Genomic DNA, 27187 nt, shown 5'->3' with positions numbered 1-27187 from the left:
CTCTTAAAAAGAGTAGAGCTCCAGCTCAGTCAGAATGAATAGAGAGCAAGTGCGAACGGTTGTTTTCAAGTTTCTGATTCTCAGTTGTATTTAGGTTGAGACTTTGACTGGGCCATTGTCCCACTTGAATATGCTTTGATCTAAGTCATTCCATTGTAGCTGTGGCTCTATGCTTGGAGTTTTCCTGCAGGAAGCTGAACCTCCATCACCTCACAGCATTATGGGTCCAAACTAATGCAGTGCTTTGTGGAGAAAAACATAAATTAGGATATAAAAAGTTTTTCAATTCAACTGTAATTTTAAGCAATAAAATGGAAGCTCACTTTAACAAAGTCATTAACACACACTAGAAGAAAACCGTGAAGAGAGAAGTTTCTTAAAGGGGCGGTATCATGTAGTTTCCATGCATATAGTGCCATTTTATAACACAGCTAAGTAAGTTTATTACCTTCAGTAATAAAAATGCTGTATATATCAAAAGTAACTTTAAAAATTTAGATTTTGCAATTTAACATCTTAAAATTGACCTCTGTCTCTTTAAGAGACTCCTGCTCTTTCGGACACTCTGCCTTCAGTATGTCACCACAAAAATGCTTCTCTACCATTCTTAAGAGTATTGCACTAAAAAGTTGTTCCTATGATGAGCTCAGCAGACTCATCATAGAAAGTCTTAGTTCCACCAGTTGTTTGCTAATTGCTGCTGCCGCTAGTCTGGAGGAGTTGAGTGGGGGAGCTGTGAGCGAGGGGTACTCTGTGAGGCACAAGCTCAGAGGAGGATCTTTCTGGAAGTAGGTGGAGCTTTGTTAGCGTTTGTTGAATGGTTGCCGTGGGAGATTAAAGGATTTCTCAAACCTCCATTAAAGATTGACAGCAACACTCCCGGCATGTTTTTGATGAGGGAACAAGATTATAACATGATGCAGAACTTATAAAAGTTGATTTTACATAACACTGCCCCTTTAAGGCCAGAAGGTTTCCAGGCAGGGTGTCTGAATTTATCGTTCTGCAAGAGCAGCTTGTTGCTGTGGTTCTGAAATGACTCCTTCTCATTTCCTGGTGTTATTCGCAACCCTACCTAGAGTGGATGAACAATAAGTGACTTCCTAGGAAATGTACCAACAAATCTGACCTCAATCACTGTTGCTGCTTCCTGTGCCGCCAAGGAACTCTTTAAATAAAAAGTGGTAGAGCTGCATGCCCAGCACTTTCCATCAACTTAAATCCAAACCTTTTTAGTTGACAATGTGAGTTGGGATTCTAATTAATTCAATGACCTACGTTTGTATTTGCAACTATGCCCTTTAAAAACAATCAAATCATGTAGTGCAGATATAAATCATATAGTTGAAGCTAGCTTGATCATAAGAGTAGCAAGAAGTCAGAACCAACCTGAGAGGAGCATGGGGTCCTTGTCCACAGATTTGCGCACGTGGTCAGACTCTCCTGTCAGGGAGCTCTCGTCTATCTTCAGATCATTGCATTGGACCAAGATACCGTCAGCTGGAAGCAGGTCACCTGGAGCACAAAGCCCATCTCAATCACCTTTGTATGCTTGTCTTTTTTGTTCAAATGATTTCAAGCACGCGCTTATTGTTTCAATATACAGTATCTTGTTCCTGCGTTAAGAAGTGGATACCATTACATATTACAGGGACCAGCAGTCCATTGATAGACTGAATAATTAATGAGGAAATGGGCAAAGAGTCAGAGGGAAGGAGGAAAAGAACTAAACCTTCACAGGAGACTCACATAGATGTTTATGTTTAAAGAACATGACTTTACCAAAGTGAAAAAATAAGTCAATGTAAAAACATATAGAAGAGGAAAGTTTTTGGCTAATCTGAATATTTACAAATACTGTAACATTGGGTGACTGACCAGGAATATAATTTATTTATTAACTATTTAAATAATATTACAGGGAAAACGTGTAAGTTTGATGAACAAAGGAGAAAAATTCTGAACAGAAGCCAAAGAATTGCACTAAATTCACTCATACTGCTGCCAGTATGAGTTAGTTGTTTCAAAAAAAGAGTCAGAAGCTGAAGGAGGATATTTAAATGAATAGTTTTTCAATTTTAAATATGTACATGGTTCTTTCACACTGTGAGAGCACAAGAGAGAGCAAGATTGTCAGACGATGACAGGGAGGAAAGCAGTGGCGTTTAGCCTCTCTGTCCTGGAGCAAGCTGGACTTGGAAACGTTGGCAGATAGAGATCAATGTAATAGTGATGCTACACCTAATAACCACAACTATAAAGCTGTCTAAAATATCAAATCCATGACCATTTTGTCTTTCTTTTAAAATATCGGTGAAACACTTTCATAGAAACTCTCCACTCCCACAAACACATCATGGCGTCACATTTGCTTCTAAGATAAATAATTAATGAACTCTCACTGAAGCAAGGCTAGAAAAATAAATTTTATAGACTGTTATTGTGTCTTTATGTCATAGCTCTTAAAGAGAAATTGAAATTGGTTAAAATTGATAATGGCAGGTCAAAGTTTCTCAAAAAATGCAGATCAGAACTTGGTCACATAGATCTGATCAGCGTAACTCAACTTAATGAGACAAAATAACATGACTTTAATGCAACTTCTTTTAAAGAAGTTCACATATTTTTTCATTCAAATGCATGAAAAATTATGAAACATGATGTTTTTAACTTGTTTATCAGGGTTCTTTTTCTGTGACGTCATATTGAAGCAGAAAAAGAGTCATAAGTTCCATAAACGTTTAAACACCAAACTCACGTAATTTTAATTACATGATTTTCCTACATCATTTGCATAACTTTTTTATCTTATACCTTCTTTGCAACTTTTCAATGTGAGGGAAACAGTAAGCTTATGCAGGATGGTGCAGTTCCCCTACCGTATTTGACCTGAGCCATGTCCCCCACCACCATGTCCGACACGGGAATTTGGATGACGTTTCCTTTCCGAACCACCGCAAACCTCTGCTCCTGCTCGATCCGACTCTGCAGACCCCGGAACTGTTTTTCTTTGGACCAGTCATTAAACGCCGTCACCAGGACGACGCACACAACAGAAAGCAAGATGGCAGCGCCCTCGATCCAGCCTGTGTCAGCCTCCCCTTCATCCTCCGCTCCGCCACTCACTTCCCCGCACACTGAAGAGAGGAGTTGTAGACGTTAGGTTGCACATTTCAATCAAACTCTACTAACTGACCAACTAGTGTAACATTTCCACTGGTGGCTCCTTAAATTGACCCACATTTACTTAATTTTAGGAGATAGGGTTAGTAAAATTGTACAGTATACAGTAAAATTGTGAAAGGAAAAATCCACAAACTATAAAGCAATTCAAAACTACAAATTTGATATGAAGTTACCTTGAATAAATTCATTGGTGAAAACAGTAATTTGTACATTCATTTTATAAGTTGTTTTCATGTTCATTTTTGAAAAAACATAATTTTTCTTAAGTTAAAACATTTTGTCTTACAGTAAAACGTTGACCCGCCGCATCATTTCTAACAACGATAATGCCACGTGACCATGAAAGAAAAAAATATTTCACCCACAATTTTACAGTGTAATTGTAGTTTACATTGTACATAGAAACCGATCTTATCCACCAATGTTAACAGCCTCAAAAAAGGTCTGAAAATCAGCCACTGTCCCATTGTGCTTTGCCGTTGGAGAGCCTGGCTGACAGACCTGCATACAGGTCACATCTGTATGAGGAAGGTTGACAGCAATCACCCTACTATTGTTGCCAATTTAGCAACTTTGTCGCTATATTACTTTCCCAATGTTTCAAGAAAATCAATATCCAAAATCCCAATCAGCAGGTCAGGCTTTTAAACAAGATCCGTGATCAGATAGACGACTGCAGTTGGTTTACGTCTACTAGTTACCATTTTAATGAAATAAAGATCATAATATCTCTGATACCTGCGATGGACTGGCGGCTTGTCCAGGGTGACCCCGCCTCCCGCCCAAAATGTCTCTCTGGAGATAGACCCCAGCAACCCTCCCAAAGCCGATAGGGACAAGGGTGTAAGAAAGTGGATGGACGGATTTATCTGATACATTTTCTACACTGAGCTTTAATTTCTGTAAAATTTAGACATTAATTTCTTAAAAAGGTTAATAAATGTTGCTAAATGATGCCATGGTTATGGCCTTGTTCGGTTCATGATTTCATTGAATTTAAATTACGAACCATCATCCTTTTACATCTATATGACTTCATCCTATTTTCTGTACTTTCACACTGTATGCTAAAATGACCTAATTTCCAGCATAAGTGCTTTCATGTGTTGGTAACCCAAAAAATTATTCACAGCCTAGGAAAATGTACAACATTTTTTGGTTGAATTTGCTTCTGATAGGGGCGTCTCTGTTTTCATCTACATTTCAATAAATTTGTCTTGTTATACATGTTTTACACCCTTCGCAAACAAAATTTTGGCAATTCAACAATCAAACACTTCCTATATCTGTTGGCGAGTATTCAACACGTTTCCACTGATATTTCTGATATGTGTTTTGCTAAAAGCACCAACTCTGAGGCTGGATGTGCTCCTTGCCATCACCCTAATCTCTAACTCCCTCTACGGATTCCGGGATGTGGTCAGATTTAAGTCAGGATTGTAGTTGGCCCACTTCAAAATATTAATATTTCTAATAAGAAGAAACATTAGTCAATTTAAAATATATATATATGTTTTTCAGGGGTGTGAATAATTTCAGGCTTAACTGCACATATTTTTCCAAACAGTCTCAAAAACCAGCCCACTACTGTTCCTGAAGACATTAAATGCGATTCATGGTTGATGCTCTGCTCTTATATAATTTCATCTCAAGCGCAGCATAATCGTTTATGTAAGTTCAACACATTTGTACAATTATTCATCTTAGAGAAGGTCAGAAGAGAGAGAATGTCTCACAGCTTTTTTTAAATTTTTTTTTTTTTTTAAGATGCTGCTCTCCTCTCCTTCTCTGGGATCTGAATTTCCTCTGCGGCCGGATCCGGCATCGCCATGCCCTGCCAGGTATGCAGGCACATTCTGGTATTACTGTTCATTAATGTCACCTAGTTTCAGAAGAAAGGTTTTACCTAAAGCAAGGAAGAACAACATTTCACCAGTAGAAGTTTCCCACAAAAAGCCGTGTTGTTTTCTTACTCAGTTGATCGCATGGCAACCTCACAAGAGGCAAATTATTCTCCTTATGCTATTAATATATCAGCTCTGTTCTGCATGAACTTGCTGGTGTTTTTTTTTTTTTCTAAAGGTTCCCAGCAGCCATTCACTGTCAAAAGAAGCAGAGCTGCTTGTTCAGTTTAGATTTAACTTGACAGTTTAAATCCATCCAGATCCAGCTTGCTTCAACATGCTTGCTTCATGCACAGCGCTGGCTGTGCAGCACCAGTTCGCGGCTTGCTACCAAGTGCACACTCTGAGGTTTCAGACTGAACCACATTGTCCCATATCTGCATTCTCTGTTCACTCAGACCACTTCCTTTTCACCAGGATACCGCAGTTGAAACTTTCTTTCTTTTTAGGCCTTTTGTCTCTCCTCAACATTGTTTAAATTTCTTCTTATTTCTTACTTATTTCTACTTATACAGAAAAACAAAATAGATAACAACCAAAAACAAAATTACCTCCAGAATTGCTACGTAATAACATAAGACAAATGCCTCAGCCTTGGTTTATTCTACTTTTTTGTTTTATTGGATACAATTTGTTTAACCACGACGTCACCAGAAGGTCAGCATATAGATTCTGTCAAACACAAACATGATCTATAATCTGGATTAATAACCTAGCTGTAAATTTTATGAAATAGTTTAGAATTAACTATTATTTCCCCATTGACTGTGAAAGTAAGCCTTGTCCATATTTAGCTGTTTGTGTGATCACTTTTACGTATTTTCTGCGACTGATTGGTCAATTAGTTCCCAACCGGCTGATCCATCTTTGGAAGTGGAATCTTCATTGAAACTGAGACTTTGTTCACACAGCAGGTGAATGCAACCCAAACCCAAATCTTTCACCGCAATCTGCCAACGCCTCAATTTCAATCTTTTCATCCCCCAAAACATCCAATCTGCGGCACTTTCATATATGGTACTAAATGAAATCTGATTATTTTTTAAGCATCTGCAATCAGAATGCTCTTATCGCATTTTATCTGACTTTTATGTCATGATGTGAGACATGAATCATAATCCTGCAACAGAAGAAGCCAGGTCAGGTAAGTCAAGATGTAAGCAAAGGCTGAACACTACATTATGAAATTATGAAAGAAGTCTGTGTCAATTAACATCACAGTCTCACCACTCATGGCTCTGACTCCACATCCACACAGACTTCCCTACAGAAGCTGCGGTCAGCGCTCCGCTAACGGCCGGCGCCATTAGTTGTGCTTTCTTTTTATGAGCTTCCTTCATCTTACTATAATCTTGTGACAATACTCTCGGCTCCCAAAGCTGAAAAGGCTGTTAACTGTTCACACACAAGTCTGATTGTCGTCAGGGTTCATTATATTCTAATCTTTGGGATCAATCTTGCAAAGTCATGATGAGACTGATTGATTTATGAACATCAATATGATTTGATGTAGTTTTCGTTCACTACAACCAGATATGACAAGACAAAAATTAAAGCACAGTAAAATATTACTTTCAGGATAAGGCAAAGATTGCAGGCCCAAACAAGAAGTTAGACTAATTAGTTAGACAAATTAAAATAAACTATACAATTTACAATATGCAACTTGAATTTTTTTATGTCTTCTAAATTGTAAGCACGACTCATTTACTGTTTGAGAAACCATTGCTATTACTGATACTTCATACTTTGGTATGCAGTATTAAATTTTAGATTTCAGTCATTTGCTAAATTTCCAAATAGAACAAAACAGTTTTGGATTATTTTGAAATTTTGTGAGTTCTAGCAATCTCTTTAAGCTAAAGTTGAAAGCGATTGCTGCATTCAAACATCTTAATATTTCTGTAACCTTTCAGCTCGATCCCTCCAGCCCTGCTCTCTAACGCAAGAATGCGAGCAGAATTCATTTAAACCCTTTTATTAAACCACAGTTACCAACCAAAGTGTCTCACACTGAGGTTCTCTAATTTCCACTGTGAATAAATGGAAGCAAAATAGATCTTCTGGCCACTTTGCACAGCTGCTGGCTGCTCACAATCTACCTCCAGCTGTGTGTAGCCGAGTTCTGTTGTCCATTCAATACTTATTAAATATTTTTCTCGGCAATGCCTCTTTGTGGTGAAATGCCCTTCTTTGCTTGTATGTGTTGTTACCTCATGTAAAAACCTTGCAATATAAAGATGACCTTTGTCAAACCAACCCACATCTCCCAACACCACCCTTCTCCTTACGTTCACTTTCCTTCCCAGGCGGCTGGTAGAAGGAGAGGCCGAGTGAAATGATGGCGGCAGCCTCCAAGATGATGAGGGTGACATCTTGTAGAGCCTCCCACACTAGTTCCAGGAATGTCTTGGGCTTCTTCGGGGGAATGAAGTTCCGGCCGAAAGCTTGACATCGACGTTCCAAATCTGCTGGGTCGCCGCTGACACCTGAAAGATCCAAAGTGTTTGGTCAGAACAAAAATTAGAGCAAGGTGCAATCACATCCAACATTCGACTGAAAGTCTAATGCCAGTGAGATTTTAGTAATTAGTGATCTAAAATAATCCAAATTTCATCTTAACCCTTTCATGCATAGTGGTCACTACAGTGGACAGCTATCTAGAAGCCATTTTCTTGTGCTTCTTGTGGATTTGTATGTTATAAATGCACACAGACCACTGAAGTGGACACTGATGCATCATAAAATACACTATCAACTACTGGCCATCAGCTGCAAATGCAAGAAATTACTTTTGTTAAATCCAATATGGCTGACAGCAGGGCCGGATTTAGGAGGATGGGGGCCCCTGGGCTGGAGTCAGGATGGGGGCCCCTGGGCTAGAGTAAAAAAAAAAAATATATATATAAATATATATATGTTTTGTTTTGTTTTAGAGGATGAGCAGAAAATGACCAGACAGTAAGTTTTGACAACCTACAACTTTAATAAGCCAGTTGTCACAAACTACAAACAACTCTGAACTCTTTTCTAGAAAGACTAAACCACATGTTGGGGTTGAAACTAGAATATGATGCTTGCATCACAAAATAAAATCACTGAATAGTTATTGTTGCCTGGACTTCAACACAAACTATAAAACAGATTGAGTGCAAGAAAGTGCAATGCTCAAATATACTTTTACAAAGCAAAGCGAGTAAAACAATATTTATACAAATATCCCCAGCATTTACAAGTTCATATAAGTACAAGTGGAATATATCAAAACTCAGCTGGACGAACCCACCATGATGAGGCTCCAGTGCCTTTAGCTGTTAGGCGTAGCCTTCCAAGTGTTGGCTGTCTTCAATTTATTAAAATATTGGCAATGCGGTTAGAGGGTGCTGTTATGTTGTTATGTGTTTTCCCATGAGGCTTAGCGGCAGAGAAGAGAGCGAACCATGATAAAAGGCTATCTGTCAATGAAAAGACCTGTGTGTACATCAGCCATTATATTTTACTGATACCTGCCTTCCCTTTTGGGAATATATATATGCCATGCATATTTAAATATGACAGCCTCCAGGTTTGATGAGTGGGTGGGACTGCTGTATCGAGACATCTCCAGCAGAATTATGGTTAACAGCAGGGCCGGATTTAGGAGGATGGGGGCCCCTGGGCTGGAGTCAGGATGGGGGCCCTGGGCTAGAAAGTAAAAAAAAAATATATATATAAATATATATATGTTTTGTTTTGTTTTAGAGGATGAGCAGAAAATGACCAGACAGTAAGTTTTGACAACCTACAACTTTAATAAGCCAGTTGTCACAAACTACAAACAACTCTGAACTCTTTTCTAGAAAGACTAAACCACATGTTGGGGTTGAAACTAGAATATGATGCTTGCATCACAAAATAAAATCACTGAATAGTTATTGTTGCCTGGACTTCAACACAAACTATAAAACAGATTGAGTGCAAGAAAGTGCAATGCTCAAATATACTTTTACAAAGCAAAGCGAGTAAAACAATATTTATACAAATATCCCCAGCATTTACAAGTTCATATAAGTACAAGTGGAATATATCAAAACTCAAACTGTTTCTTTGGTTTTAAAGTTCTTGGTAAATAGTGGAGGAAATAAATGTCAAAAAAGTGCTTCTCTGCCAGTCAGACAGAACATGGATATAAACAATATCTTCTAGAAAAAAGAGATCAGGCATACTGTAGTTTTCAGAAAATATCCTGACCCAGGTAAGTCCAAAGTGCTGCCCTCTGAAGGATTTTTAAAGTTTAGGCATTTGCTTTCAGTTGTGCTTCCAGTCACTGAAACCAGTTTCAAAGTTTGACTGAGTATTAGCATTGCTGAAAATGCGGCATGCAAAACAAAATGCAGCTCCGTGGATGGAGAGTAGAGCAGCCACGGTCTTTCGATATACTCACCATTTAACATCTTGCGTTTAAAGTGAGATTTGGAGAAGTGACGCTTTTGATGCTTGTACACCCGTTCTGATGCTTGAAAGCCAACATTCATATTTTGACAGCTCTCCGGTCCTCGCTCAGCCCAGTAAGCTCGCACGGACTCGTCAATTTCCCCAAATGCGCCGGATCGGTACTGTGCGGATCCACAGTCGTCTTTCCATCTGCGGAAGAAGATCCGCTTCCACCGACTCTGACTCCACAGACGCCAGTCCAGCCACCGACTCAGTCACGGTTAAAGGTTCTGGCGGGATCTTAGTGCCGGTGTTAGCATAGCTAAGGGTTTGAGGAGCGGGGATAATGAGGTTTCTGCTCCATCTCCGCTAACAGGTTTAAAAAAGCCTGTCAGTTTAGGCATTTTGATTGTCGCCTCTTTGGCGCGATGCTCTTTTTCTTTTCTCTTCCTTCTTTTCTGCGCTCCGCTGTCATATTTTCGGTTGTCCGCCATTGTAAAATAATATTCCCTTGACGCTCCTCCTCCCCAATGCGTAAGATGCGTCAAAAGTGGACCAATAACAAGCAAGCATTCAAGACGGACGTTTGCCAGAACAAATTGGAACATTTTTCATCGGTGCTGTCAAAATCATGCAGTGATTGATTAAATTCTGACACTATCCATTCACAAAAATATAAAACATCCTTCGGGGCCCCCGAAATGCCGGGGCCCCGGGCTGCAGCCCCGGTAAGCCCCTGCTAAAATCCGGCCCAGGCTGACAGACAAAAAGGCATGCCGACCGACCCGGTCCCTCCTTCTCCTGCAGACGACTCTTGCAGGTAAAAAAATATTGTGACATCAGATAACCCCTAAATAACAATACTACTGATGTATTTTTCAAATAACAACTTTGTATTTAGAGAAAATTACAATTGCTCACCTAAAAAACATAAAATAAAACATTTTTTACAAACTTTTTTTCCTACTTTTTTATGCCTTGAGAAAATCAAAGAAAATTGGAAAAACAATCCTGACACAAAGGATTATAATCATGCATGAAAGGGTTAATTGTTGTAAGTACAGCAGAAAAAGACAAAGACCCCGCAGTGGCTGGTAGCTAGTCCTCAGGACACATGCAGGAAAGAGAAAACCAACAGGAAGTCAGCAAAAAGGTCAAAGCATTCTCCACCTGAATCCGATATAGGCAACAGTTTATTTCTAAATAAATAAATGAAGAAATCAGGGGACCACACTAAATACAAAACACTGACAGAGATCAATTGATCAGTTGACAGTATTAACGCATTCTAAGATTTTAAAAAGTTTTTTTAAAAAAAGGTCCATTAAACCAGTCACTAAGTTTAAACACCTTTTGAAGGAGTTTAAAGGAGACACACCTGAATTTCTTCCAGCTGCGTAGAGCCCTGCCCTTCCCCCACCTGTTGCTTTGCTTTTACGGTCAGCAGCCAAAAGACATTGGCCATACGTTTCACTTGAATTAAAGAGGACCAGATGTTCTCGGGTCCCATGTGGGGTCTCATTTCAATAGTTACACAGGCAAAATTAATAATTAGCAGCAATAATTTGGGCTATTTAGCCTGACATACGAGAAAAATGGGGGATGGGGGAGCATTTCTCAAAGTTAAATTTTTAACAGCAATGGTTTTTCATGCTAGGTGCTGTCACAGAAACGCCACATATTCCCTCCAATACATATTGGTACTTTTAGGGACCATCAACAAATTACACTCGGCTGAAACATGTAAACAAATAGACCGCCAAAAATCAAAGGCTTCCATGGGATCCAAACACTGAGAATCAATACTAAATTATTGCTGCACTTGATTTCATGAGATTGTCATTGCTTCAATTTTAATATTTGTGTGCAAAATTGTGGATCATACTTTAATGGCATCCAGGTCGTATGACAAAAACACTTCAAATCAATACTGAATTGTGTTATCATACTGTATGAGCTCGAACTGCATACTTAGTTTGGAGATTGCTAATTAAATATCTACCTTAGAGATAAATATTTAGCTGGCTAACTAAATATATAGCTTGGAACCGGATGTATGGATAAATATAACTTCAAAAACGAAACCCGTTTTTTAAAAATAACCCAAGTTAGTGATGTTAATATTTGACTGTGTAACAAACAGCACTCCACACTTGGTCGCACAGAGACACCACCCAACACTCTTGACTTAACACTGCTCTAAAACTATATTTACCAAGTTAAGCAGGTGGCTGCCGATTGTACCTGAGCAGATAGGCTGACCAATCAAAATCATCTTTCTCTAATCCATCATTTTTCAGACAAAAACATCCAGAATGCTCGGCTCTTAAAATGTAATAGCAAGGTTACTTCTGAAGTTATTTCTACAGAGGTCAGGCTTTGAAAATGAAACCTGAAAAAAGACTGAGGGGCAGAAGGGAGATAGATGATTGGTATAAGGACAAACCGATAGATGGATGGATGGATGGATGGATGGATGGATGGATGGATGGATGGATGGATGGATGGATGGATGGATGGATGGATGGATGGATGGGTGGATGATGGATGGATGGATGGATGGATGGATGGATGGATGGGTGGATGGGTGGATGGATGGGTGGATGATGGATGGATGGATGGATGGATGGATGGGTGGATGGGTGGATGGATGGGTGGATGATGGATGGATGGATGGATGGATGGATGGATGGATGGATGGATGGATGGATGGATGGATGGGTGGATGGGTGGATGGATGGGTGGATGGATGGATGGATGGATGGATGGATGGATGGATGGATGGATGGATGGGTGGATGGATGGATGGATGGATGGATGGATGGATGGATGGATGGATGGGTGGATGGATGGGTGGATGCTGGATGGATGGATGGATGGATGGATGGACAGTGGATGGATGGGTGGGTGGATGAATGGATGGATGGATGGATGGGTGGATGGATGGATAGATGGATGGGTGGATGGATGGATGGATGGATGGGTGGATGGATGGGTGGATGGATGGATAGATGGATGGATAGATGGATGGATGGATGGATGGATGGATGGGTGGATGGATGGATGGATGGGTGGATGGATGGATGGATGGGTGGATGGATGGATGGATGGATGGATGGATGGGTGGATGGATGGATGGATGGATGGATGGATGGATGGATGGGTGGATGGATGGATGGATGGATGGATGGATGGATGGATGGATGGATGGATGGGTGGATGGATGGATGGATGGGTGGATGGATGGATGGGTGGATGGATGGATGGGTGGATGATGGATGGATGAATGGGTGGATGGATGGATGGGTGGATGGATGGATGGGTGGATGGATGGATGGGTGGATGGATGGATGGATGGATGGATGGGTGGATGGATGGATGGATGGATGGATGGATGGATGGGTGGATGGATGGATGGGTGGATGGGTGGATGGATGGATGGGTGGATGGATGGATGGATGGATGGGTGGATGGATGGATGGATGGATGGATGGATGGATGGATGGGTGGATGGATGGATGGGTGGATGGATGGATGGATGGGTGGATGGGTGGATGGATGGATGGATGGATGGATGGATGGGTGGATGGATAGATGGATGGGTGGATGGATGGATGGGTGGATGGATGGATGGATGGGTGGATGGATGGATAGATGGATGGGTGGAATTTTTTAACAAAAAAAAACGTAATAAAGTCTGAAAATGTCAATGTTTTTGGCTTATATTGATTTTTTTGTCTAAAAAGTTGCTGAGTTGGCAACAGTGGGGAAAGCATCGATGCCTATTTAGCGTTAAGAACCCTTTACTACAAATCAGTGTTTTATGGTGTTACAGTAGCGGTGATAATAACTGCTGCAGATCTGTTTATATGTAAAAAGTTAGACCATTTTATACATTCTTCTTAGAAGTTGTTGTGTAAAGGTGAAACAGTGATATTTTATCTCTGGGTTATCATATCGTGAGAGTCTTTTATAAGTTTATGTTCAGCTGTTTTAATTTCCATTGGCTCCTGTTTCTATTTCCTTTCTGCAACAGAAACAATTGTGACAGCATAATGAGGCCAGTACACCCACTCAAAGATCAATACAAATTAAGTTTTAACAAACATTTAACACTGGACCTGAATACATTCTAAATATCTAAAATAAATGAACCAAACAACTCAAAACAATAAATAAAATGGATACGGAAGTCTCTGTAAACAATACTATTCTTCAAAAAAGAATATTGCCTAGATGGGTAAACTGTGCTCACCAGACTGTCGACTTTTGTTTTTCCTTTGGTAGAAAGAGAGAGAGAAAATAGAAAAAAAACAATCATGCAAATAGAAATTATTGAGCTTGTTTTAATTTGTCATTATGTGATTAATTGATTTATTGCTTACTGCACTAGATCCTTTGCTACCCTAAAAATGACTAAGTGGCTCTATAAAATGGATTAATTAATTTCTTCAACTAAATCAGAGTCAGGCCAAGAGCTCTTCCTGTACTTCAAGTGTATTTTGCTCATGTGTTAATCTAAATAAATATTTTGAGAGCATGTATGTTTTTGCAAAGTCTACCTCAATCTGCAGCCTCCTCAACTTCCTCTCCCCTTCAGCCTCAGCAGTTTCCAAGGTGACCGGGATATTAGGTCCAGGGCTTCCTGTGTCTAACAGGTTTCTGCCCAGCAACAGGTGATGTCATTGCTCCAGTGTGTATGTTTTGAGAGGAGTTTTTCTTTCTTTTCTCTTTTTTCCAATTGGTTACCAGCACCGAGGAAGGCGGGGATTTGTGAGCTGCGGTTGGCTGATTCGGTCGGCTGTCTTTCCATCCTGGATGAAACATGCTTGCTGCAGGGATTCGCATGCAGCAGAGCAGCTGCGTGTAATTCTGACACTCAACAGGGTTCAGGCCGAGGCAAAGAGAGGAGCGACACAAAACAAGTGACCCAGTGCTGAGTAATCGCAGAGAGCTGTATCCTCCTTTCATTAGCTCTCTTTCTTCTCCTCTCTTCCGTCTCATCCCTCTTCCATAGCTCTCTTCCCTCTCTCTCAATCTCTCCTTGATGTGTCCTTGACAATGCGGCAAGCTGTTCAAGCTCTCCCTCCTCACCCCTTAGCTTTCTCCTCTTAAAACACATACAGTCTCTCACTCCCTCTTCCAAATTGCTGTCCCTCCTACATTCTGGCTGTCTGCTGAGGATGTAATGCTCTCACACCGCAGTGCTGGTGCATCCATATGTGTCAGAGAGAGGGAATGGGACTTCACTCTGTTGGTTTAAGACCCATCCTGCTTTACGTGTCACATTACAGATCATGTACAGGACCAAGTGCAATGTAACGTATCCATGCATGTCTATGCATTTGCCCATATTTCACCGTCGGATCTGCCAAATCCAGCCCTCAGGTTTTTGTTTTTTGGACTCAGGGAGGCAGAGGATGCAGCCGATCAGCAGCAGATTAAAATGCTTTGGGTTCTGACTCGAGTTCATACAGGCAGCTTTTGAGCTGTGGCTCCAAAGAAGTTACCAGAGAGCAGCATTTATGCGTATTTGTGGGTAAACTGTGCTCAGTAGGTGGTTCTGCCGAAACACGTCCGTGTGTGTGTGTGTGTTTGTGATGGGTTTGTTGGGACCTGCTGCACTGATTCCTGACCAACTCACAGTATCAAATTAGCAACACTCAACACAGACTTACTGTAACTCAACACCAGCAGCCCCTTACACTTTTCCTCCACCTCCCTTGTTCACTCACAGAAATACACACACACACACACACGCACGCACACAAACCTCGCAGATGCTGCAGTTAAACACACACTTTCACTCAGCCTCCTTTATTCATCCATCTCTATTTCTCTCTATTTGACAGTTCGACATTATTCTTCTTTCTGTTGCTGACTTTGTGAGCCAACTTGTCGCCGCTGTTGTGTTGCTAGGTTACAACTAGTTGAAGTAGTGGGCGTAGCGTGTTACCACACCCCTGTTAGAACCACTGTGCTCATTTACAGTACAGGAACAGGCAAAGACAGGAAATGATTGTATCTTTATCATTTCTCATGAAAAATTCTTGTCATAAGAATGTAAATTTATGCTTGTCAGTGTAAAAAAAGAATAAAATATTAATTTTACTATTCTTGCCCCACAAAAGCATCAATAAATATCAGTAAATTCATAAGTATGATTAAGTGAAGTCTGAAGTGTGCAGCTACGTGATATAAATCATATCTTTAATAGGAATGTTTTTCGAGACCAGTCTTCATGTGTGGCATTAGGAAGCTGAGCCATGCAGCTACCTAAAAGGAAGTAATCTGTTTATTTTTTTTAAATCAATTTCATTATTATCACAATGATACAAAATATTGTGATAAAACTCTAAACCAGACCCTTGTGTTTATGGGAATTTTAACATATTGTCCCAGAAGTGTATTTATGGATTTTATGAGAGAAGGTCTGGGTCCCTTCAGTGCTACGTCTGGGATTTCTCCCATTGAAATGGATTTCTCAGGATTCATTTCAACCGGGCCAATCAGCAAACTGAAGGAGGAGTTGTGAACTACGACGACGACAATAGCAGTAGAGGAGGTGAACGAAGCAGTTCACTCACATTGGCCACGCTTCCAAATATTGCACAGTTAAACTTGGAGCAAGGGGAACGTTTAAGAGATTTTATTGCTGCCAATATGTGTGTTTGACTCAGCTCTTCTCAGGAAATGTTGCTTACAGCGCAAGCAATTTCCAGTAAGCTTCATAGTGCAGCTTCCCTCACAAGCACATTACATATGTCAGCCAAACATCAGCGAATGGGTAAAACCAGATCCAATTCAGCAACCGAATCCACGCCTCTTTTTCAGAGTTTACGCTGTTGTGAAGCAATTATTTCACAACACTCAAAGATCCAAACTCTCTGGGGAAAGGAAAGCGTAGAACAAGGGGCTGGTTTTTACCAGGCAAGGGAACTGCCTTACCCATCTGGTGTAGTCCATTTACTGGTGTAAGACGTGCTCAGGAATGGAAACCAGTTCCATTAAGCTCTCTACACGTGAGAGACCTGAAGCGAAGGCACCAGAAGGCAACATGAAGAGGAGTTATGTTGCTATCAATTCTGCAGAAAGTTGGTGCCCTCTGAACACTATTATGTGTCTGATCCCAACGCTGTGATTTCACATGAGCAACCACTGTTTTGACGTTCAGTCCTCGTCGCTTCCTCTTTGTATTGATAATAGCTGGATGTGAATTATTTAGTTGCAAGGAAATCTTTCAACTGGACTTGCTTACATCGTGTCATGGTGCAACACTGGAATTCACTCAACTCTTTGACAGTGATCCAGTCTTAAATAAATGTTGGTAGGAGTAATCTGCATTCACAGCTGATGGGATCAATGCACCAAGGTCTTTAAAATCTAGCCTCAAGTGTACATTATATAGTTCAATTTTCAAATATTTTAAAGTGAAATTGTTTCAACTTGGAAACATTTTCTACCATCCATTCATTTGCTACTCCTAGGATAACCTGGTTCCTGCTGCCAGTTTATCTATCTACAGCTGTCAATAGGTGAGAGGCTACATACACAGTAGAGACCACGGTGGCGATCGTGTTAGAAATTCAGTGGGCCGCGAGTTCAATTCTCACTCTACCTGCCTTTGTCCTTTGTGTCCTTTCAGAATGACACTTCATCCACCTTGTCTGCTAGAATGGCCAAGCCAGTCTCCAGACCTGAAACCTTAAAGATGTATGTGGAGGAGTGGACCAAAATCCCTGCAGCAGTGTCTGCAAACCTGGTCAAAAAACAGGAAATGTTTGACCTAGTTGAGGTGCACTTATGATGAAAATGACCGATCTCTCCATTCGTTGGAAGTGGAAAAACTTCCAGTATACCAAATACTTACTTTCTACACTATATGTTAAAGACAGACTGACAAGATTCTTAACACACAGTGGCCTCCAGCTGAAGCTCAACTTTGGCTAATCAGCAAACACAGCAGCAAATGTTGAACAGCATGATAGAAATGTTGCCCTGGGACTTTAAGTGAGCTGTGCAGAAAAGATTCTCAGAAATAACTTTAAGATATATGTCCAGAAATGTGGCTAAAATTGATTCACAATCATTTTTTGCATGCCTAAGAAAAGTGTTCAGAAAAGGCTTTTAAAGGCTCTACAAGCTGTGGAATCACAGGACCCACATAGTTTTTCATAAACTGCTTTCCAGTTTGGCTTCATCTTTGTTTAGTAAATAGTGACAAGGTGGAGCATGTTGTGTGGTGAAAGATCATATTATGTAGACATTACAACTCCAGTGCTATGAGTCTGACTCTTCTTTTATCGTAACTCTACATTTCTACTGAGTTGGTACATAAGAAAAATATTAATATGCTTTTATCATTCGGTTTTTTTAGTTGTTATACTGTTACATTAAAGTGAAAGTCTATATGAAGGGGATCACCAAAAAACAGAAGAAGGTGTAAGTCCTTGGAATAAATGAAACCATGCAGTAGGTTAAATATAGCCTTACACTGTGCAATTAGCTTTTTTCTCTTTATTGACTTGCAATGAGAATGCATCCACAAAAGTGTCTCAGCGTTCGGCTTTACAACTAAATCCATGATGTTAATGTTGGTGGATGCTTAATGAAATGTGGCTGGGCCAATACAAGCTGTAAAGCACCTAAGTCAGCTGGCCTCAGTAAATCTCTGCACATTTCAACTACAGTTGAGGAAAGAAGAGCTGCCACAATCAAGCAGCCTTCAGCTGAGGGTCAATATCAGGTTCACTCGACCAGTGAAAATCAACATGCTTTATAGATTTCACTCTGAATTCAGATTTTTCCTCTCGTTTGTCATACAAAGTAAATGTCTGCGTCACAACTGTGGACGACCAAGCAGGTTCAATAGCAAAAAAAACTAGGGACCTCTCTGCCCACCAATCTACAAACAATAAAAATATCTTCTCTCCTTTGAATATTTGAAGATTCACTGTACAAACAGAAAACCACCGGAGGAAAACTAGGGGTGTTTTCACACCTGATAGACTGGTAGACAATTTTGGTTCGATTGAGAACCAAGATTGCAGCATTTGTTACATTTTCAGTTGTGGTGATTCTGTTTCACACTGTCAAACAAGCCGGTTCCCCTCTCGCCTCTGGAGGCACTGCACCATCATTGAAGGAAATTAAACAAAACGTCTGAAGAAGACACTCAGCGCAACCTTTTATTTTTTCACAAAATGGAAACAAAAATGGAGTAGCATCATATTTTAGCAAATGTAAGATTTTCTCTTTTGTCTTTGGCAAAAGACGATGAGCTTTTTCTCCTGCTAGTGCTAGACATGCACATTTGTTTTGATTGTATTTTCCCAGAATGCCTTGCACTACAGTCCACTCGGTGTTCACATTTGCATTCGAACCACACCAGACTTCACTTCAACCGAACTGACACCTGGGTTTTCAGACAGACCGGAGTTAAATTGTTTGGTCTAGTCAAAGTTCAATTATGCATTCACACCTCTGCAAAAAAAACAGAATTTATAGGCAAATGAACTATAGTTCAGCAAAAGCAACAGGACTGGTATGAATATGAACTAAGGCTATGTACATAGTGCAGGTTTTGTAGCTAAATTCAGATTTTTTGCTGAAATCCTTTTTTTTTTTTTTTTTTTTGCCATGGTCGTTCATACCGAAGCACATCTGCAGGTTGGAGCTGTCTGAGATTCCTGGTTAATCCCACAGTAACACACTTTTACTTCATTCACCCATTGATTTTTTTTTTTTTTTTGCTCTCAGCTTTTCCTTCATTCATCCACCATAATCCTGTCATCCACTCATCAATCAGTCCATCCACCCGTATGCATGCCTCCCATGACCAGGATTACCCGGCCGAAGTGAAGTGTATTTCTACAGTTTTGTCCTAAGTGCTTTCATTCTGCAGGATGCACTGAAGTTAATTCAGTTTGCTTGAGCAGGAATAACCCGGGCCTGAAACGACATTAATGCTCATTTCCAGTCTGAGTTTTTAGTGTGTTGTGTTTACTGTCTGTGCCGTTCACTTGAGCCAAATGTTGATACCAGCAGAGATCAAATAACTTGGATGCAGCTTTCACCGTTGTACTATCGTTTCAGCTCATGCTGCTGCGCTTTCATTCAGCACAGACGTGCCCGTCGAAACAATTCACTCACCCATTTGTGAATGCAATGTCAAACATTTTACGTGGAATTTAAAGACTTTTCCAGGCACATTTAAGCGCCAGTCTGTGCTCTTAACAAGCCATCAATCTAGTTCAGCATCCATTCATGTTTGTCTGCCAGCCCATTCAGGCCCCGTGTGTGCTCACCCTCAGTGGTGCTGGACTGTAATCTCTGGCAGAGGCCCTCTGTGTCTCCATAGCCATCCTGGATTTTCTGTAGGGCTTCAGTTCCTCTCAGCTCCATCAGCTCCCTCAGCTCTTTCACCGTGACCCCAAAGTCTCCCCCTGTGAGGCTGCCATCTGCCCTTCCTCCTCCTCCGCCTCGAGTCCCTTTGGGATAAAACTCCACAGCGCTGTTAGCCATTTCCTCCATGGTTGCTGTTGTTGACATGTCAGTAAGATAACTTGGATGTGTTTTTTGTCCGTTCTCTCCGTAGTCTACTCAGCTCCTCCTTCGTCTGGCAGGTGAAGGGTTTTTCATGTGCGCTTATTTTTTTTCTTTGTTATTGTTATTTAAACTGAGTGACTGAATTAATCTTCCTCTCTCTATTTTTCTTCTTCGCAAGGGGTGGTGGTTGTGTTTTTTCCCCTCCTATCTACCTTGACCTAACCTCCCACTGCTCCTTTAAATCTCCATAACAGAGGGAGGAGGGTGAGGAGGATGAAGGAAAGCAAGCAGGAGCACTTCAGAGACGTGACGTCTGAATGAATCCAGCTTTCTTCTCCTCCGTCTCCCCAGCGACTCCACTCTTTCCTCGTCTCTGTCCCCCTCCCTCCAGGGTCACGGCAGGTCCGTGGACAAACGGACAGACATGCTGGTGGACTCGCAGACAGGAGTGAAGCGATGATGGACAGATGGAAAGAGGTCAAAGGTGGCTGATAAATCGCAGGCAGGAAGCAGATCCAGTTTAGAGGTAGCTAGTGCTACACCACCAGGACCTGCAAGAGAGCACAGCACACACCAAACACGTCAATGCTGACTTTTATTGATCTGTTTTTTTAAGCGAGAATAAAATCATAACAGCATCCATCCTCATCTAAATAAATACACAAACTAGCACATTGTGAGCCCTGAAGCACCCTTCCACAGATCACCGCGTGTGATATTTAAACCGACATCTATTGATTCTTTTTGGAACCATAACAAGGTGTAAACACAATAATGAAACATTATCTTCAAAATAAAATTCTAAGTGTACACAAAACAGCATGTTTATTTATCCAAGCAGATGAGAAGCAGCAGAATACAATTGTTTTTTGGGGGGTTTTTTTAGTTAATATTCAATATTCAGTCCAGCAAAGGGTCCATGAGGTTCTCAAGCGACGTTACTCTGTCGGCTTTTTCAAGTGAAACAGTTTGTCGAATTAAAAAGGGAGCAAAAGTAAAGTCATCAACTAATTGAACAACATTTTTTTTCCAAAATCTAAAGACGGTTTAAAAAAATTAAATATACATCAGTTCAAAAAGCTCCAAGTCAGAGAGAGAGCTTGTGATCCACTGAGGACACTGAGTAGCATGAAACTGTGGGGTGTTTTTTGAACAGATGCATGGTCCAACATTAGCAATAATTTGGATTATTTAGCCAGACATAAGAGAGGAAAATAGGGATTAAATTTTTCAGTCATATTTTCACCATGCTAAATAAACTAAGTCATTTATTGCAGTAACTCCTGGGTCAATTTGTCATTCAGCAAAATTTGTTATTGAGACAGGCCTATTCAGACACTGATCTGGTTTGTTGTGGTGAGTCAAAAAGTAAAGCTCTCCATTTTCCAGTCCACCCATGTTCCGACCCTCGCCTATAATCATGAGGCATGGATCAAGACCAAAAGAACAAGATCCTGGATCCCAGCGGCTAAAATGAACTTCCTCTGCAGGGTGCCTGGACTCAGCCTTAGAGATAGGCTGAGGAGCGCCATCATTCACAGGGAGCTAGCAGAGCTGCTGCTTCCCCACATCGAAAGGACTCATTTCAGGTGGTCTGGGAACCTCATCAGGATGCCTCCTGGCCTCCTTCCTTTGGAGGTTTTTCTGGCATGTCACACTGGGAGGAGGCCCTGGGAAGACCCAGAACTCACTGTGGGGGCTATCTACCCCATTTGGACTGGGAATGCCTTGGGACACCCAGAATGAACCAGAGGATGTCACTGGGAAGAGGGATGTTAGCAGTTCCTCCTGGACCTGTTAACCCAAAGACTGATCTCAGATAAGTGGAAGATGGATGGATGGATGGATGGATGGATGGATGGATGGATGGATGGATGGATGGAATGTGGTTTAGTGGATGGTAGCTTCTAATACTTTGCTTCACTTAGCGTCTAAAACTGGATCTTGTAATGTTTGGGAACAACATGAAATCTAACCAGGACCCGTCCCAGTTCAAAATCTAAAACCAACTGGTTTTCCTAATTAGCATTTTCCTAACTAATACCAGCAATATAAGCTAATAATGCGTTTCTCTTCAAGAGAAGAAAAGACAGATGAACTCTGGCTAAAATAAAAGCTGGACAGCGTCTTTCACCCCATGCAAGAAGCAATGGCTGACCTGTAGAACTCCTTGAGTGACAGACTGCTGCATCCTCAGTGCACAAACGAGCTCTATCACTGATCCCAGCAGCTGCTACACTCTACCACCATCGTTGCTCCAACAAACTCAATAGAATAAATGACATTGTCCTGATGGGAAGTCAGAACTCATAGCATCCAAATATATTCTAGAGTCTGTGTGGATGGTGATGGTGTAGACAGGAAGGATCTCCAGGAGCAGTCAATGAATCTAAAGAATCCTCTGAATGAAGACAGTTTGACAGTTAGCAACATGCTAACAGCAGAGATTATATTTCACAATAACATTCTGGATGACCCCATCAATTGTTAGTAATAACTGCTAATTCACCTCATTTGCATCTACTTTAAATCTGAGTCTGGCCGTACGGTTAGAGAGATGTTGGAGTAGGGGATATCATCCTTGTCCGCTGTGATCAGAGGAAGTGATGGTTTGAACTCGCTCCTTCTCTCTCTGCTCTTTGGTCCTGCTCTGCATTCATGAAGCAAAAAAAAAAATTTGGCTTTTACTTTTGGACAATGGTTATAATGTGTAACCATGGCAACAAGGTGTTTTAGCATCTCATAAGCTCAAATAATACCTGAACTACAACCTCAAGAGCAAAAATCCTTCCAACTGCACAGGATCCAAAACCAGAGCTCTCAACAAAATAAAAGGACAAACAAAAGTCTAAAAAAAGAATAAATCAGAACGTAACAGAAATACTTTAACATGCTGTCACCATTAGCAGCACAATTCCAGAAAATTCCTAGCTTTTCCAGCTTTAATCTTGAAAATTAATGGAGAAGCGAGATAGTGCCAATCGGAAAGAAGCTGGTTTTTCTTCCATTTGCGTTTCAGCACAAGTCTCACTGTCATGGTTTTAAAGTCTCTAGAGATGTTTGTGTACTTGAAAAACTTGTGTTTTTTCTGACATGGCACTTGAGAATATAAATGGAGACTGCTGTTTCCAGTTAGAGATGCTAAGTCCCACCACGGTAATAACTAACGGAAAATGTGGAAGCCAGTTTGAAAGGCCAACTCTATAATGATTTTGTCTTGTTTTTAAAACAGCAAAACCCTTCCTTAAAGCTCCTGATCTCAGAAACACGCTGTTTGACGCCGTTTCGTTTCATACTGTAAATAATTAATGACTGCTCAAGGCAGGAAGGCTAGACAAGATATCTTCAATGCTGTCGTCATAACTTCATGTGTTACGAAAATCAGGAATCGATCCAAACAAATTCCAGTTGGTGCATTTCTAGTGAAAACCGAAGCAGAGAGCATAGCCGTCTTCGTTGCACCTGCTGCAAAGCCTTCCATTTGATCCTGGCTCGGGAACCCGTCCTAATAAACCAAACCCAACCCTGGTCCCTTCAACTTGCTTTCACATAAAGCTTTCATTACACCGGCAGGTGTAAATATTCTTAGCAAAACGCATGACAAAACGTATTCTGATCAAGGTGTTTTACATAAGGATGAGCAGGGAAACGAAAAGAAAGAAACTAGCAGAAGCTCATCATGAATTCCTTTTCTTCTCCCTGCTCTCCCTCAGCTCCCTCTGCCTCTTGCATCTTCTCCCTCCCTTCTCCTCTCTGCCCTGCCATGCTTCCATCCTGACTGAGAGTGTTAGTTTATGACTGAGTCACCCTGCTCCAGCTTCCTTTGAAGACCCCCTCTCCCTCTGTTTTTTGCTCTCCATCTTCTTTGCCTTCCCTTCTCTACCATATATTTATCTGTATATCCAACCCTAATATGTCGCCTTCCTCTCTTTTTTTTTCTTTCATTTTGTTTCCCTACCTTTGAGTCTGCTTCCTGTTACTGCAATTATTTATTTACCCAGTCAGTTGTACTTTTTCCTAACCTGCTTGATCTCTCACTCACTGATTCTGTCTGATACTATAACACTCATGCAGGAAAATCCTCCTCTGTTTACCCCCTCCTCCACACACACACACACACACACACACACACACACACACACACACACCCAACTACTGCAGCCACGACTCAGTCTGTCCTGTCTGTTCCCCTCAAAGATTTGATGCTCGCCTGTGAGTCTGTTATGCATAATGCAAAAAACGTTATTACTTCATTTGTTCTGCATCCCTAACTCAATAATATGCAGGCCTTTATCTATAGGATGCAAGGGGAAATGGACAGCAGACACACAAAGACGTGAGCACTCATGCCCAGAGACATGAGTTCTATGATCTCTGTCATGACACACACTAGTGTGTCACCAGGGCAGCACTTTTGGAATAAGAAAGGGGGGCTGGAGGGCTGAGGGGGGGTGGGGGGGTTAACATGAAAAGAATCAGACAAAAGGTCAGCACAGTCCTCAGCCGGCTGCCCATTTATCCTGAAAGCTCGTCCGCACACTGTCCCCTGAAGGGGACGGGTAATTTGCTTATTTTTATTTTCATTTTTAATAAAAAGCGGCCACTCTTCCTCCCCTCAGGACGTTCTCTCTTCATCGCTACAGAAAGAACGTCAAGAATGGTACAAAGCAGAGGAGAGGCTCCTCACGGGATTTCATTCCAGGCCAGAGGGGTCGGAGACTCAACTCGACTTGACTCGACTCGGCACAGCAGATCCACACTGTGAGCACATGTGACTGAACGCCGTGTTGCTCCCGTCCCCACTGTGACTCCCCTGTGCAGCTGAAGCACCTGATTTCCAGCAGAGAGGTTTGAAGGGTCACCTCTAGCAGAGGACCCTCCGGTGTGTGCGGCCGCCTGGCCCACCTAGCCCGGCGCCACTCACACTTCTATGGGGCCCAGTGGGAACAAGCACACTTGGGATGCAATGCAGGCTGTGCCATTAAAGGTGAGCTGCTAATAGGACACAGGCATCTGCATCATCATAGAGGATGGATGGAAGAGAAAGAAAGAATAAAAGAAAGGAAGGAAGAAAGAAACAAAGAAGTTAAGAGCTGAGCTCAAACTCGGCTCTCTCCAGGTATCCCAGGTCCTTCTCTTCCCCAACTCCACCCAAAGCAACACCTGAATCATTTTCTCCCTGCAGGAATGGAACAGTGAGTATTCCACTCATTAAACGACCTTTGCTGGTCACCTTCAGACGTGCTTGATCTTCATTCCACTGCTCAAGCTCAACAGCAACAAGAGGATGAAAGACAAAACCCAAGAAGAAGAGGAGGAGGAAGATGAGGAGGAGGAGGAGAAAGCGCAGCCGATGGAGTGCTGCTTGTCTCCAACCAATGTCCCTCCGCAAGGTTACCGGCCACCGGCCTTCCACCTGCCAAACTCTCTCTCCCCCGCCATCCTGTGCCGGGGCTACATGTTTGGGTCCCTTTTGCCCGCCGGATCGAACCGAAGCCCCGCAGCTCGGCTTCCCTCGGCTCGGCGCTGCAGGTGCACCGGAACCGAGACAAACAGCGCGTCTGATGTCCGACAAAAACGGAGGCGAGCGGGGGGTGGAGAACAGCGAGTGCTGATCGGTGAAAATGTTATGGCAGCTCATCCACTGACACAGGACACGCAGGGATGGATGCGCACAAACACACACGCATACACACTCACAGACACACACATTTTCTCCTAATGTCATAACGTTGTCTGCATGCAGGTTGTTGTGTTTTGCTCTACTGTATGGCCAGTTCTGACAGCTGTAAAAGAAAAAAAAAAGGCCTATGATGAGAACATTAGGCCGAGCACATTCTGCAAGTCCGTCCGACATGCTACTAATAAGCAACACATCCTCCCTCCATTAATACAGGGCGCCCGGGGTAAATAACAGTCACGCACGCAGCCACGCACGGACTCTCCGACTCACCGTGCAGGCCGAGCTCAAGGACATCAGCATCAGTGTTCGGGCGGGGAGGCAGAATCCCCGTTAATCTGCGTGTGCGTGGAGCGGAGAATGTCCCGAACCGGATGAGAGGATACAGCGCAGGGGGGAGAGGGTGCGGGGCGAGGGGAGGAAGGATGCAGGGATGCGGCAGCTCCGGTCCCTCTGGAGTCCGAAGGAGCGGAGGGATGAAAGACGACGACGCTGGCGGTGCTGATGAATATTCCGCTCCGCGCAGTCACCTGGTGGACGGTCGGCGGAGTTCTGCGGCGGTTTCAGGAGAGAGAGACACCGACAATGACAGAGAGAGATGAAGAGAGAGAGAGAGAGAGAGAGAGAAACAGAGAGAGAGAGCGAGAGAGAGAGAGGGAGAGGGCGGGAGAGGATGCGCCGGGCTGAGGGTTTAAACACCTCAGAGGTGGGGAGGGGAAAAGGGCCGGTTCGTACGTCCGGGTGAAGCTCGCTGTTTCCGGCTGTGACAGCTGCAAATTCGGTGGGGTTTTAGGGGCGCTGGGAGAAAAAGAAAAGAGGGAAAGAAAAGAAGCGCCGCGGCGAGAGGAGAAGCTCCTGCGACATTTTTGGAGGAGGAGGAGGAGCTGCTGCTGCTACAGCTCGCGCGCACAGGAGAGTTGGTCGCAGCATCCGCGGGTATGGCAAGCAAACTGGTCATAAAATACTCAGGCCGTCAACCCCACATCATGGATAGATGGATAGCAGTGGTGACACCAGATTTTTCTTATAGGGGCGGCCAGCAAAGAAAATAGATAATTTTCCTTCAGGGACTAACGTATATCTCTCAGGAACTTGTCAAATAATTTGGAGTCTTATAAATATATAAAATTGAGAGCAGACCAAAGGCATTTGGTGAAGAAGAAAAATGGAAAGCAAAACATGGGGTCAGTGAGGGAGAGAATAGACTAACTCCGACTTTGACGTGACTTAACACAAAAGTGTGAACTTTGACAGTTCACACTATCACACTTTGGTCCATATGGATCTAATTACATCAAATATCTCCATCTCTCTTGGTGATCTGGTGGCTTTGGAGCCCATCTGAATGCAGTAAACTTTTTCACATGTTCAAGAAACCAGTTTGACTTGATCTGACATAACCTGGCAGTAGATGTCAGGAGGGCACACTGTTGTCGTAAAGGGATGGATGAACGCT

The 27187-nt window shown here is 42.1% G+C and overlaps 1 protein-coding gene across 3 annotated transcripts in view; it reads right to left on the bottom strand.

Moving 5' to 3' along the window:
• The window catches only part of atp2b3b (ATPase plasma membrane Ca2+ transporting 3b), a 64569-nt gene extending 37941 nt beyond the window's left edge, over positions 1 to 26628 (bottom strand). For 2 of the 3 annotated variants that reach the window (XM_044117928.1, XM_044117910.1), the window contains exons 1-5: positions 26005 to 26628; positions 19811 to 20602; positions 7382 to 7579; positions 2880 to 3137; positions 1390 to 1515 (exon numbers count right to left, since the gene is read on the bottom strand). In XM_044117928.1, the coding sequence (XP_043973863.1) occupies positions 1390 to 1515; positions 2880 to 3137; positions 7382 to 7579; positions 19811 to 20054 (826 nt within the window). In that variant the 5' untranslated portion in view covers positions 20055 to 20602; positions 26005 to 26628. The remainder of the gene's footprint in view (positions 1 to 1389; positions 1516 to 2879; positions 3138 to 7381; positions 7580 to 19810; positions 20603 to 26004) is intronic. The other variant, XM_044117918.1, reaches the window with a different exon arrangement.
• Positions 26629 to 27187: the final 559 nt, after the last annotated feature.

This window comes from Gambusia affinis, linkage group LG01 (genome assembly GCF_019740435.1).
Source record: "Gambusia affinis linkage group LG01, SWU_Gaff_1.0, whole genome shotgun sequence".
Lineage (NCBI taxonomy): Eukaryota > Metazoa > Chordata > Actinopteri > Cyprinodontiformes > Poeciliidae > Gambusia > Gambusia affinis.
This window is presented reverse-complemented; position numbering and strand designations above follow the sequence as displayed.